Source organism: Anomalospiza imberbis, chromosome 3 (genome assembly GCF_031753505.1).
Source record: "Anomalospiza imberbis isolate Cuckoo-Finch-1a 21T00152 chromosome 3, ASM3175350v1, whole genome shotgun sequence".
Taxonomy (NCBI): domain Eukaryota; kingdom Metazoa; phylum Chordata; class Aves; order Passeriformes; family Viduidae; genus Anomalospiza; species Anomalospiza imberbis.
The window spans coordinates 51,794,648-51,807,566 of NC_089683.1; the positions used below are offsets into that span (position 1 = coordinate 51,794,648).

Below are 12,919 nucleotides of genomic sequence, written 5' to 3' on the forward strand. Positions count from 1 at the left end.
AAAAAATAGGAAATGCCTGCAGGATTTAGAATGGGAACAACATAAAACAGGGTTACAGAGGAAGACGTGTAACAAAACATCTTCAACTCTGATTTCTTCACTTAGAACAGCATCACTTGCATATATCTACTAAACTGTTCTGCTTTACAGCCAAATACTGGGATCTCAAGCCCAGTTTCTGATGACAAAGAGGTGATTTTTTCCAGATAGAGAAATCTGGTAATGTTTGAAAATATCCACTTTCAAAATTAAGTGATGGAAATTTATTGAGACTGGTTTCCTAGAGCAGCTGTCTGCTTGCAGATCCAGAAGTCTTCATAGACTTCCAAACTCCATATTCACTTTCTTTGCTTTCTCTGTATACATGTAGGGAGATTAAAATAGTGTGTTGAATTAGGCAGGGATTTCTCAACCAGTGACATTAAGATCAGGAACATATGCGGTGCAGATGCACTGTGAGATGACCAGCTGTGCTCTCAGTCTGTTCAACCTGTTAAGAGGAGTAAACTTGGAGCTTTAGGCATTCTTGGGTACAGGTTGTGATGTAATAAGAAATGTGGAAGAAAATTAAATATGAAATTGGATAATGTATTTAATTTACTGTGCTGATAGGCAGCAGTCTACTTATGATGTTGCCAAACAAGCATATTTAATATTTTGCTATGGTGAGTTATTCTGGTGGTAAATTAATTTTCAGAGAACTGGAAGGGAAACTAAAATGTAGAACTAAGAACCTATTTCTCTTTATAATTTTTAAGGCAAACTAGATATTTAGAAATGTGTCAGAACAGACAAACTTGTTTTATTTTTCCATAAGAAGTCATGCCATATTTCTTCCTTTCTTTTTCTTAAGCAGATTACTGTCATCGCCATTCTTGCCAACAAGCAGACTTATTGGAATATTTTTCAAACATGAACACAAATATTGGATGCAAGCAGGTGGAATGAATTAATTATAAACATATGGTTCTAACGTAAATTTTACAGAGTACTGTTGAGACTTCTAAGGGTCTAGCTACACAACACACTCTGGCATCAAAGCTGCTTTAAGAAATTATCAGTGACATGAATGTAAATGTTTGTGGAGCCAGACTCACTGACAGGCTGAACACCCTGCCACACACATTCCTAGCACAGCTTTCAGCTGTAAGCCATGGCAATGGGGTGGTTTACACTGCTCCCCCTGTTGTGTTAGCAGAGATGAACGTGGTGTCAAACAAACGCAGCAGGCAGGGATGGGGAGCCCTGGTGGGGAAATGGTGCTTCCCAGGCCAGTGTCATACAGTGCCTGGTACAGCCACACAATATATACTGCAATAGCCCACATCCTCTGTGATTCCAGGCTGTGAGTCCTTCTGTGGTAGAGACAACTGCAGGTGTTCCTGGCTTGCACTGATCCTTGACCAATTCCCACTCACCCCTACTGATGCAAGTTGTTATTCCCTTTTTCAGTGGAGGAGAGTTCTGAAATAGCCTGAATTAGAGAAAGATAGCCAGAAAACAGTCTTAAAGGAAAAAAAAAAAGGAAAAGCTATCTTAGATCCATACAGGGGGATCAGCTGGAGGCAAGAAGCAGCAGAGGAAGTGTGGGCTGGCCACTGCTGGGATGCCAGCGCCAGGCACAGCTCAATGGCACAGTCTGGTGCAGCACCAGCTATCCTGCTTTAGACTAGAATAGTATTATGGTTTTATACTCTCCACATTTTCATATTGGAATTTCTGAGGGGTTTTTTGATAGTTAATATAAAATGTAGTCAAACTACAAATATAATAACTATTCAGGTTTTTATTCATTATATTGAGTTCTATTTAATAAAGCAGATATGAGATGTGGCATTTTTGAAGATGGCTATGAAGCAGATAAGATCATAAATAAATAAAAATTATTAGATTTTTACAATCCCATCTAATTTCAGATAGGAATTTATGCCATTATTTGTTTAAAAAAAATTTGCTTGTCTTTTCAGTGCATATTTATGATTATCCAAGAGCTCAATTTTGACAACCTACTATGACATCAGTACTTTGAAATACCAGATCCCCTTCTCAAAGGGCTCAAATACAGCTTCACATGGAAACTAGTTTCTGTAAATATTGCTTTTAAAATCAGACTTTACATTCAGATTATTAATTTTTTTTTATTTCAAGCCCTGCAGAAGGGCTCAATATGGCACTTCACAGCTGCCATGGGAAGACAAGAAGCAAACATAATGTTAGAAATCAGTGCTAAATACTTTTTTTCTTAGCAAATATTTCACATACAAATTAGCACAATGATTTAGAGCAAAACAGACAAAAAATCACCCCTACAGCTAACAAAAACCACTGGCTCATGTGCAATCCAGCAGATGGTGCTATGATGCAATAAACTGGTTCAAGAGTACAAGAAATACACTGCATGCAAACATATTTTTTCTTTACCTGGTGCTGCTGCCTTTTTGATGGCTAGGTTGGCTGCAGGAGCTTTTGCTGGCTCTTAAAAAAAAGTGAAAAAAGAAAAAAACTATTTATTACAAAGCATTATATTTTAAAAACCCTACAGAAATCTGAGGAAAGGCTTCCAGTGAGGAAGCCTGTAACAATTTTTTTAACTGAAGAGTTAAACAAAGAGATTACCTAAAGGGAGAAGGGCTGAGTTGTCTTCAATAAATTCAAAGGCAGCAACAGAATTACCAGCTGAAGGGCTAGTGAGCTCTGGTTGTTAGGCATTGAATCCCTTCTTTCAGCTTTTTCTGCTCACTTGTTCAATATCTATTGGCAAAGCAGAGGAAGGAAGGCATGTAGGGGTTTCAGCATGGCCTTGCCCCTCAGGCAGCAGCTGTGTGCTGGGAGCCTCTGCATCTGATCTTGCAGTTAGGAGAGCAGAAGGTCCTAGACCAGCCTCTGGCAGCCGTTGAGGATTCACTCTTGTGAATTCAGTAGTGGTACCTCAGGGGCTCCCACAGCTATTCACAGTGTCATCTTTTCCCCTAATCTGAAACTGGCCCTTGTTAGAAGAGATGAAATTGGGCTGCTTTTGCAAAGTACATCCACTGAGTTGGCTATACCAGGAATCTCCCTCCATCCTGAAGAATGGAGTAGCACTGGGAGAATGCCTTCATTTTTGATCCTGCAATTGAAAGAGCACTTGTTGTATTCTCCTAGCAGAGAAACATCCCCTCTCTGGCCATTTAACTGTTCTTGGTCTTTTCAAGAAACATTTGCATTATACTGTCTTTGTTTGTAGAGCATGTCCTTGCAGAATGAAGGGCCTAATGACTAATGGTGTGTGTATCCCCATGTGGATTTGAGGAATTTTATCCCTATGTAGAAGAACCTAAGTAACCTACTAGATTTATTCACTCTTTATTACTATTTAGTAATTGCTTTTATCCTCAGGAACTACCAAAACAACCTGTACTTAAACCACAATAATTTAACAAATATCCATAAGGTAAACGGCACCAATGGTCATAAAAGATTTTTTCGTATCAACTAGAAGGTTCTTCAAATTAAAATTCACATTTTCATATCTTGAGAGGAAATAACTAATCATTTTAATCACAAGCTGAATTACAGAATGCCAAAAAATGTTAGTTAATCCTGCACATCTGTCACTGTATTAGTATAATGAAAAGAACATGGCTAAATCAGGAATGTAATTTTGAGTTCTTCCCCTCCAGTCTTTTGAGAAGTTCATAAAAGATGCATCAGATTGTCTTGTGAAATGAAATGAAAACAAAATATAGTTTGAATGTGCAATGTGGATTGCATTATTTCCATCCATTTAAAAGCCCACAGCTGATAATTATATCCTAACTTAGTTATTATCACAGCATTGTAATTATTTGGGGTGCTCACCCCTCCATCAGGCAAATTTGTAGAAGACCTTGAAGAAGATTTTACTTAGTATCCCTTTTCTGAGTGCCTGTTTTTGCAGAAGAAATCCAACACAGATGTTCTTCAAGTGTCAAATGGACCTAACATGAAACAGCAGGACTCTTTCATTTATCCCCTTCTGAGCTCTCAGCTAGAGTATGCTTGACATTGAATTTTTAAAAATTTTTTTCATAACATCTGTGAAAACAAGCTAAGGTTTTTTGTGTTATACAAAGATTTTGATTTTAAACATTTAATATCTGAGAAACTAAAATAATTTGGAAAAAAAATTAAAGGATATGTTTGACTAAAAATTTCTGTAATGTATTTAATTTTTATATAACTTTTTAGTAGCATTGAAACAAAAGTGCCCAAAATTTAAACTGCCTTTGCAAGTATACCATTTCCAGTTTGCTATTCACAAATTATTTAAGTGCTAATGATTCTGCATCTTTACATGAACTACTTTCAGCTGCAAATTTCACTCTGTAAATTTCACTCGTGTCATGGAGATGGGAAGTTTTGCTATGACAGCTGCTGTGGAATTCTCCCACAAAAGGAATCACAGAATGGTTTGCGTTGGAAGGGATGTTAAATATCATCTCGTTCCAAACCCCCTGCCAGGCAGGGACACCTTCCATGAGATCAGGTTGCTTAAAGCTCCATCCAGCCTGGCCTTGAACACTTCCATGGAGGAGACACCCACAGTTCTCTGTGTAACCTGTTCCAGCACCTCACGATCGTCACAGTGAAGAATTTCTCCCTAGTATCCAATCTAAACTTACTCTCAGTTTAAAGCCATTACCTCTTGTCCTGTCATTGCACACCCTTGTGAGAAGTCCCTCTCCTGCTCTTCTGTAGGTTCCATTTAGGCACTCGAAGGCTGCTCTGAGGAATTATGTGCGCAAATTAATAGGTCCTTTAAGACCTGCTTGAAACAGGTTCTTATTTTACTAACAGGACATTACTTGTAGAGTAAGTGTATGAAATGTTTTGTTAGATATTTCTGCAAAATTTGCATGAGAAACCAAAGTATAATTTTTTTAATTGCTAAAAGGAATCTTTTCATAAATTGCTGCAAAACTGAGGATGGCAGGAGACTGTTCTGCTATAGAAGTCACAAAAGTTCATACATGGAAGTGAAAGTCAGTGCACTCGTTAATTGTGAATTTGAATCAGATTTCAAAGCCGCATATTTTTCCTAATTTTTCTTATACACTTTACAATCAGAACAGAATGCTGAGCAGATGAAATCTTACCAATGATACTGCCTTACTGTCCTTACTGTGGTGAGGCATTGATTGCAAATTTGCAGAAAAGGAAGACGTAGCTCTTCTCTTTTAAATGATACCAAGTTCTCAGAGCATTTTTTAGCTATTTTTTTCAGAAGAGCACAATTCCATCTCTCTACAGCCACAGAAGTTTCTCTGCTGGAACCAGAGCTATCTAGACAGGTGGGGCCCTTGTTTTGCATTTGTGAAGACAAATTTGGTGTTCCTCAGCATGTTCAATTCTGAGCCATCTCAGCCAATTTATGAAAATTGCTGCCACTGAGATCACTTTCAGTTGAGACCTCAATCTGACATTTCCTTTCCTATGAAACCTTTGTTTTTGAAGACAGTGATAGGAAAGAGGGGAAGGCAAAACTGTCAGTCATAAATAGGAGTGTGCAGTTAGAAGTAGGATAAGAATGGATTAAGAAAGTAGGAGGCAGCTGATGTCTAAACATATCATTTTTCAATTATAAATGGTGTAGCTACTATCTTCTTGGTATTTTCAACAACTCAATAACTATTCTTTTTGGATTAATGAAATGAACTTTTGAAACTGCATGGCATATAAAAGAGATAGTAGTTTCTTACTTTTGAGTTCTTTGGATACAGCAGCTTCTTTTTTATCTGTAAGAGAAAAAAAGCCAAACACATATGCATAAAAACATAGTAAAGATAAAGGGTGGACAGAAAACTGTAGTGTGTGCTTTAGAGGTGAAACAACTTATTTACTATAAAGCGCATTGAAATGATACAGTGATTCATTCCACTTCTGTTTGTTCCATGGTACAGTGGCACCAATTGTACCCCAAGTGTAAATACGGGAAAGCCTGTGTGACCCTGAACACTCTTGTTTAATTTTGGCACGGTAATCTGTGGGGTTTGACACGTGGCTGAGTTACCATGGCTTACATGCAGCGGCTGAGCTATGGCTGCTCACCATGTGCATGTGGTCAGGCTGCAGAAACACAAGGGAGGATGTGCTCGTGAGGAAAGGCACTCTCTTCCTACAGTTCTTGACAATCACACAACTGAGGCCTACTTTAAATGATTTTCCACTTAACTTCTATTGAACTTATAGGGACTCAGCCCTACATATGGTCCATGGAAGAGCAGGCAAAATTCATCTGTTGTTGACTTGAATAAAATTGAAATTACTTAGCTGAATCAAAATGCAGCATGGCCAAGCAATCTACCAGAAAGACTTAACTAGGCTGTTCAGTATCACTTAAGGTTGGATTTTTGGGCAACCTTTTTGCAGGACTTTTTTCTTCTGATGGCTGAGAGATTTGGAATCTTTACTGAGGTGATATAAGTGTGCAGAAATACGCAGAGATAGCTTCTCTCTCTGTTATAATTTTTGGTGCTATTCTACCTCAGGGCTTTTAGCTGGGTAAAAAATCACCCAATTTTAGAAACAGTCTTGGTGCTTCACATACCTTTTTAACTAGTCTCACCTGCACAACCAAGAAATTACTCGTGGTATCTTGTGAGACAGGAACAAAAGCATGCATAGAGCAGTGGTAGAAGGTACTCTCCTGGATGGTTATGTGGAAATTAACATCCTCTCTAATTAACTATAGTGTTTCTGGAATGTACGCAGGATAATTGTTATGTCCACAACATATATGAATGATAAATGAATTGTGCTCTTAAACACTTATATAAGAAATACTTCAGGGCAGAAACTGTCAAATTAAATTCCTTGCAAATCCAAGACTATCCCATTACTGCTAATAAGACAAAGTTGCTTCTTTTTCCATTGCTTTCTAAATTGCTGTGAAGAAGTTGATATGAGATAAGGTAATGCAAATGACTGCCAAGTAGTCTAATAATCTTGAAAAATTTGGAAGAAAATATATTTCTGTTTGGGTGATATGATGCTCTGAACTGAAATATTTCTGAGTTAATCCTCTGCTTCCACTAACTCTCTGTGAAACATGTTCTGCAGGCATTACTTCAAAGTATGATAATTACCACATTTAGATGAAATTAATCATGAAGCAGCTTCCAGCCATGTTATCTGGCTAAGGAGTCTATTGAAGCCTTCAAGAAGTGCCTATTAGTTGCCAGATATGGAAATTTTGAAAGGTATATATTGCAGTGATATGAATCATTTATCACAATAATCTTCCATTGCTGGAGGTTATAAAAAATAAATAAATTGACACCATCATTTACAATAACAGACTGGATTTAAATAAAGCCTTCAAGTTCTTTATTTCCTTTTTTCATATAAGTTGCCATTTGTTAGGGCAATATACTTTCATATATTTTAAACACATAATTTATTTTGAATGAATCAATGTGTTTTCCCATCATCTGAAATATATAACATATAGTAAATATAGTAAGTAGCTGGACAAGTTTTCCAGTAAGAAAATCTCATAATCTGGGGGATTTGTGTATTTTTTTTGTTTGTTTTTAAAGTGCAGAAAAGTTACCAATACTTGATTCCAACAGCACTTATTAATATGAAAATGTAAATAGTGTTAGGATATTATTTTCAAGCCAAGGTCTCACATTTGATTTCTAAAGCTGTATTTATCCAGCTATGCTGGAGGGATTTACACAAAATTGTCCAGAGCAGGTTGTGTAGGACTTTGAACCATGGAAATACCTTTGAAGGTATATAGCATTTACATCTACATCTGAAATGTTTACATTTCACATCTAGGTGAAATAAATCACCTATTTGCAAAGAAATTAACAGCTGGTAGATCTTACAGAAGGAAGGAAAGCTGATCAGGACTTCTGAAGTCCCTAAGTATGGTTACCTGCTGTAAGGCACAATTAACACATAGCTTATCAACTCAATGGAAAACAACAACAAAGATGACTTGGCCAATGAGTTATACTGGTGCAATTAGAGATAGTGAGAAATTTGTCTCATTCATTTTTACTTTGCACAGGTCTAGGGTTTAACTTTTAAGCTATGGGAGTGTGGCTGCGAACTTAGTTTATATACAATCAGGTTTTAATATTCATTATGTATTTTTCTTAAAAACAACAGCAATATGTTCTCTTGCTTCTTGGTGAGTATTTTTTTAATGTTAGTTAAGAGGAGGAATTTCCAAAAAAACCAAATATCTTCAGAAAATTTCGAAGACACATTTGATATTTACATTTTCTTAAAGGGCTCCTGTAAACTACCCAAATACTTTGCAACTCAAATATTTGGGTACCTCTGACAACTCTGTCCATTTCCTTTCCTTGAAAAAACCTGCAACAGACTTTAAGAGGCTAAGCTGATATAATAATTCATCATCTGTGGAACACTGTAAAGCACCCTTTTCTTTTTAAAGTTATTCTCCAGAGGTATTTGAAGACAATTGTATTCTGGTCTATATTCTCAAAAAGTAAGCATGCTTGTACAAGCTTTCCTCAGGTGAATGAACAGGTTTTTCTTTTATTGACTCTTATTCTTTAGTGAAAGACTAAAGTACAGTAATATTTAAAAAACTATTTTATTAAAAACCACCAAATATTTAAACAAATACGATCTTTGTTCTTATCTCTACAGGCTAAAATGATCAATTTTGAATTCAAACTAGGAACTAGCATTTGGCAGATGGCAGAGATGTATCAGTAGAACAGCAAAGCCGTATTTTATTTTTTTGCCTCTTTTTAGCACATAGCTCAATCTTTTCCTCAGGACTCGATCAGCATTCGTTTGAAGTAAACTACCAGTACACAGTAACTACAAATGACATCTAAACTACACATGGGGCAAGAAAAAAAATCCCTCTAAGCTTATATAGTGCCTTTCATGGCAGTGAGTCCCTAGGAGGTTGGTAATAAGCTATTAGAGAAGGATGCCCCAGTGCACTGGTACAGTTTGGTTGTTTGAGTTTAAACAAGCTTCCAAAATGGAATATTTCAAGCGCTGCTATGAACTGAATTCCAGATCTCAGCTTCACAAAACTTTTACACCTTTTTAACAATGGATTTATAATACAGCGTACATTGTACATTTCAGAATAGGAGATCTGCTCAATGCAATCTATAATTTTGATAACTAAAAGGAAGTTCTGGGAAATATATGAATCTCAAATTGTACTCTCTTGAAAGGCTTCTCTGTGTCTTTTTTCCTAGAAATGTCTCATTCAAACATACCTAGGGGTATTAAAAAGGCCTTAAAGTATTATTCAGATAAATGAGTATTTCAGAGACAGTATATTGATAGTTCGGATAATGATGCACCATGTTAAAATAGCAGCTAAAACCCTTCTAATTAGAAAAAAATTCTTGTATATGTTGTATCTAACACAACCTTTCTATTTGGAAGCTTACGAAAGAACATGTTGGTAATGTCAAATTTGTAAACAGAAACTAATTTCAACATCAGTGGGCAAACACAGTGTCCAAGTTGAATGGTAGCTAATATCCTAATCAAACATGCTGTAACCCAATAGATTCTTCTGCTGCTGATCTGGACTAAGCACCAAGTCCCTGGGGGATTACAAGATGTCTCTGGAAGATATGATTCACTGAATCAAAAACTAAAGAAAAATTTAAAATGTTAAGCAGTTACTGAAGAAGGAATTGTCACCCGAAACCTCAGCTAACATTTTCAACTTCTTCTGTTTTCTACATGATGATATCATACTAGAATGGACTTAAATCTCACTGACTGGCTAATAGTCTACACATACCCACAGAAAATAAGTTGTGTAGCAGCATGTAGCTAAAGTGAAGATTGTGATCCAGGGACAAGGGTATTCTTGATTATTCTTCTTTTTCATTCCCCCCATGCCCCACCCTGTGCCGTAGGGAGCAGGGGGTCAGAGGCTCGGGAGCCCGAGCAAAGCCCAGAGGGCCTAGAGCCAAGAGGCAGAGAGAGCAGAGAGAGAGGCAGACCCAGGGTCGTGGGTTTTATCCGGTGTCCCATAGGAGGAGTCTAAAATCAGATTACAGTCTCCTCAGAACAGGAAGGCTTCACAAGGTTGTGTTATGAAAATGCTTCACACAACATGACCATAGTTCTCCAAGCAGAGTGTTCCTAATGAGATTCATACAAATCTTATTTCAATGGTATTCAATTCATCTCGTGGTTAAAAGTCAGAGAATAAAACGAGAACATGGCAGAGAAATGAACAGAAACTTCATAAATCAGGAAGAATTGTGTTGAAAATAAATATAGTGTTTTCCAGTGCTTTGAAGTCAAAACTGCTTTGGTTTTTCATAAAAAAAAACCCAAAAACTCCTGGCTGTTATTACCAAATAAAGCACAATCAATCGAGTGCATGGTTTGGGAGCTTGGTTCTGGCTTTGCAAGTACAATGCAACAGCAGAGTTTTCATGACATTGCATCTTAAAAGTATGACAGCTAAGGTTCCCTTTGCTGCCCTGAGGAAGGGTTCACATGACTGGAAATAAAAATTATAGCAGGTGGCATCTGATGGCTGAGAACTTCCATCATGTGAATGGAAAACATAATTAAAGTCGCCTAGAGACCAGTCTCACTACTGTCTGCTCCCAACCTAGCAGATGTACCAGAATTTAGAAACAATTTATTAAGTGGCACAATTTGCAGCTAATGTGATTTACGGTGGTAAAAGAAGAACACACCCTAGATAGCTGAGCATTTTTCAAAATGAACTGCTGTTGAGCATATAGTAATTAAGCAAGAATTGTCAAACTTTCTATTCAAATATATTGTGGTTTAACTTTTTTTTTCATTTACTTGGAGTTTGTAAAACTATTTCAGCAATATAGTATTGACTTCAACTAAAATTCCAACAATTCTGAGAAGTGTTCATTCCTGAAATGCCTTTAAGAATTTCTTACTAAGATACTTTTTAATTTATATTATTTTTGGTATTTTGTTCACTAATTACATGGCACTACTGAAGTAATTTTTACCTTACCGCATCTAAAAGCTATTCAGAGTATTTTTAAATTTTGATTTCAGTCACTTCTGAAACAGCAGATGCCCACATATAGGGGTGTTATATAATTGCACCTTTCTGGTGTAGAGTCTCCATTTTACAATAAGGAGTTTAAAAATTCCCAACTACACAGAAATAAAGAAATAATATTTCTTCTTCTTAGTAGACTTAAAATCTATGAAAGCTCTATCAAAACTGCTTATGCTAATCTAGGATTACATTTTTAATATGACCAAACCCCTAAAATTTGACAGCATAAAAGAGCTATTTAGAAATATCAACATTTCTCCCACATGAAAATTTCTGTGTTTGGACCTTGATTTTGTTCCCTGTCTTTATCACTGAGCATGATATTGCCATATGCTCTGTGATAACTTCTGGCAAAAACTCTTGCCTTTCCAAAATTACATCTCTTGGTGGGCATGAGAAAGGCATCTCATTTCACCAATGAGGCTCAAGTTGTCCACAAGGGAAAGCAAGGTACATTGCCACTACTGCTTCAGAGCTATTCCTGACCCATTACATGACAACAATAAACACTCTGACCAGAGTTTAGCTATCTTGCTTTGAGAATAATAGGAATGACAGGGAAATTCACTGTCAGAGACCAGTAAGCCTTGAATCCCAGACTACAGGTTTTGCATTTCTATCTTTTGCCTGCAGAGATTTCTGCATGCAAAAAAAAGGGAAACTGCAGGTAATATTATTATAGCTGGGTAAAATGGGCAGATGCAAAGCTTCTGGGTGTTAACATCAAATTTCCTCAAGCAACACAAGACTGGACTATAAGATAGAAATCTTAAAATGAACTGATAACCTATGCAGTATGTAAAGATGTTTGAATAATGTAGAAAAAGGAGTTAGCTAACTAAAATGCCTCTGTTGTTGATTACAATGGAAAATTGGTGATAGTACTCTTAAATGTAGATAGACCATTTTCACTGAAGCAGGAAAAAACATGCAAAACTTTCCATCCATCCTCTGAGAAGGGTATGTTTTCACCTCAGCATTGTCTGTATTTCCTCTCCACTCAGAGTAAAAGGCTTTTTGATAGTTTCTAAATTTCTTTGATGTCTCCAAGTCCCTTCTGATCACCAGCCCTTGGAGGTGTTATTTCTTCTGTAGTGACTCCTCACACCACCTTTTGCAATGCAGCTCTATATTCTGTGCAGCCAATAAATGCCTGCAAGCCTTGAGCACCAGAGCATCAGAAGTGTATAGTAACCTAAAGCCCCAGAGCTTTTCAGAAAGAGTTTTGGCAATGCACATAAATGAAATACTAAATGTTATCTCAAACAGATTTCCCAAGATCATTAAAAGGGTTTGTTCAGTAGAGCAAAAAATAAAGCAAGTAGAGGAGGGATGTGAGCAGACAAGTGATTCAGTTACAGTAAGAAAAAGCCTGCACTTCGGGAATGGCCAATTTCAAGTATTATAGTGGTTCATGGTTGCACTAATTGGTGATTTCTCCTTTCTATTTTGTAATTCACGGAATTAATTCAGTCTCTCATACTGTAGAGCAGGTAGAAACTTATTCATGTTAAATACATGCTCACACATGAACAGTATCCTGGTTTGTACCAGAAATCCTGTGGGCAGACAGACTAGGGCATGGATCATCTCCCTGCACTCGATACAGGTGAGGCTGCACCTCGAATCCTCTCTTCAATTTTGGGCCCTTCACTTAAAAATTACTGAGGGACTGGGGTGAGTCCAAAGACGGGCAATGAAGCTGGTGAAGGGTCTGAACCACAAGCCCTGTGAGGAGCAGCTGAGGGAGTCGGAGTTGTTTAACCTTGAGAAAAGGAGGCTCTGGGGGGACCTTGTCACTCTCTCTACAATTACTTGAAAGGAGGTTGTAGCAAGATGGGGATTGGCCTTTTCTCCCAGGTAATTAGC

General features: G+C 37.1%; 1 protein-coding gene across 1 annotated transcript in view; it reads right to left on the reverse strand.

The window, feature by feature from the left end:
• Window positions 1–12,919, reverse strand: part of LOC137471936 (triadin-like) — a 106,968-nt gene that overhangs the window by 16,754 nt on the left and 77,295 nt on the right. The window contains exons 11-12 of the mRNA XM_068186642.1: window positions 5,721–5,756; window positions 2,422–2,475 (exon numbers count right to left, since the gene is read on the reverse strand). Coding sequence (XP_068042743.1) covers window positions 2,422–2,475; window positions 5,721–5,756 — 90 coding nt within the window. The remainder of the gene's footprint in view (window positions 1–2,421; window positions 2,476–5,720; window positions 5,757–12,919) is intronic.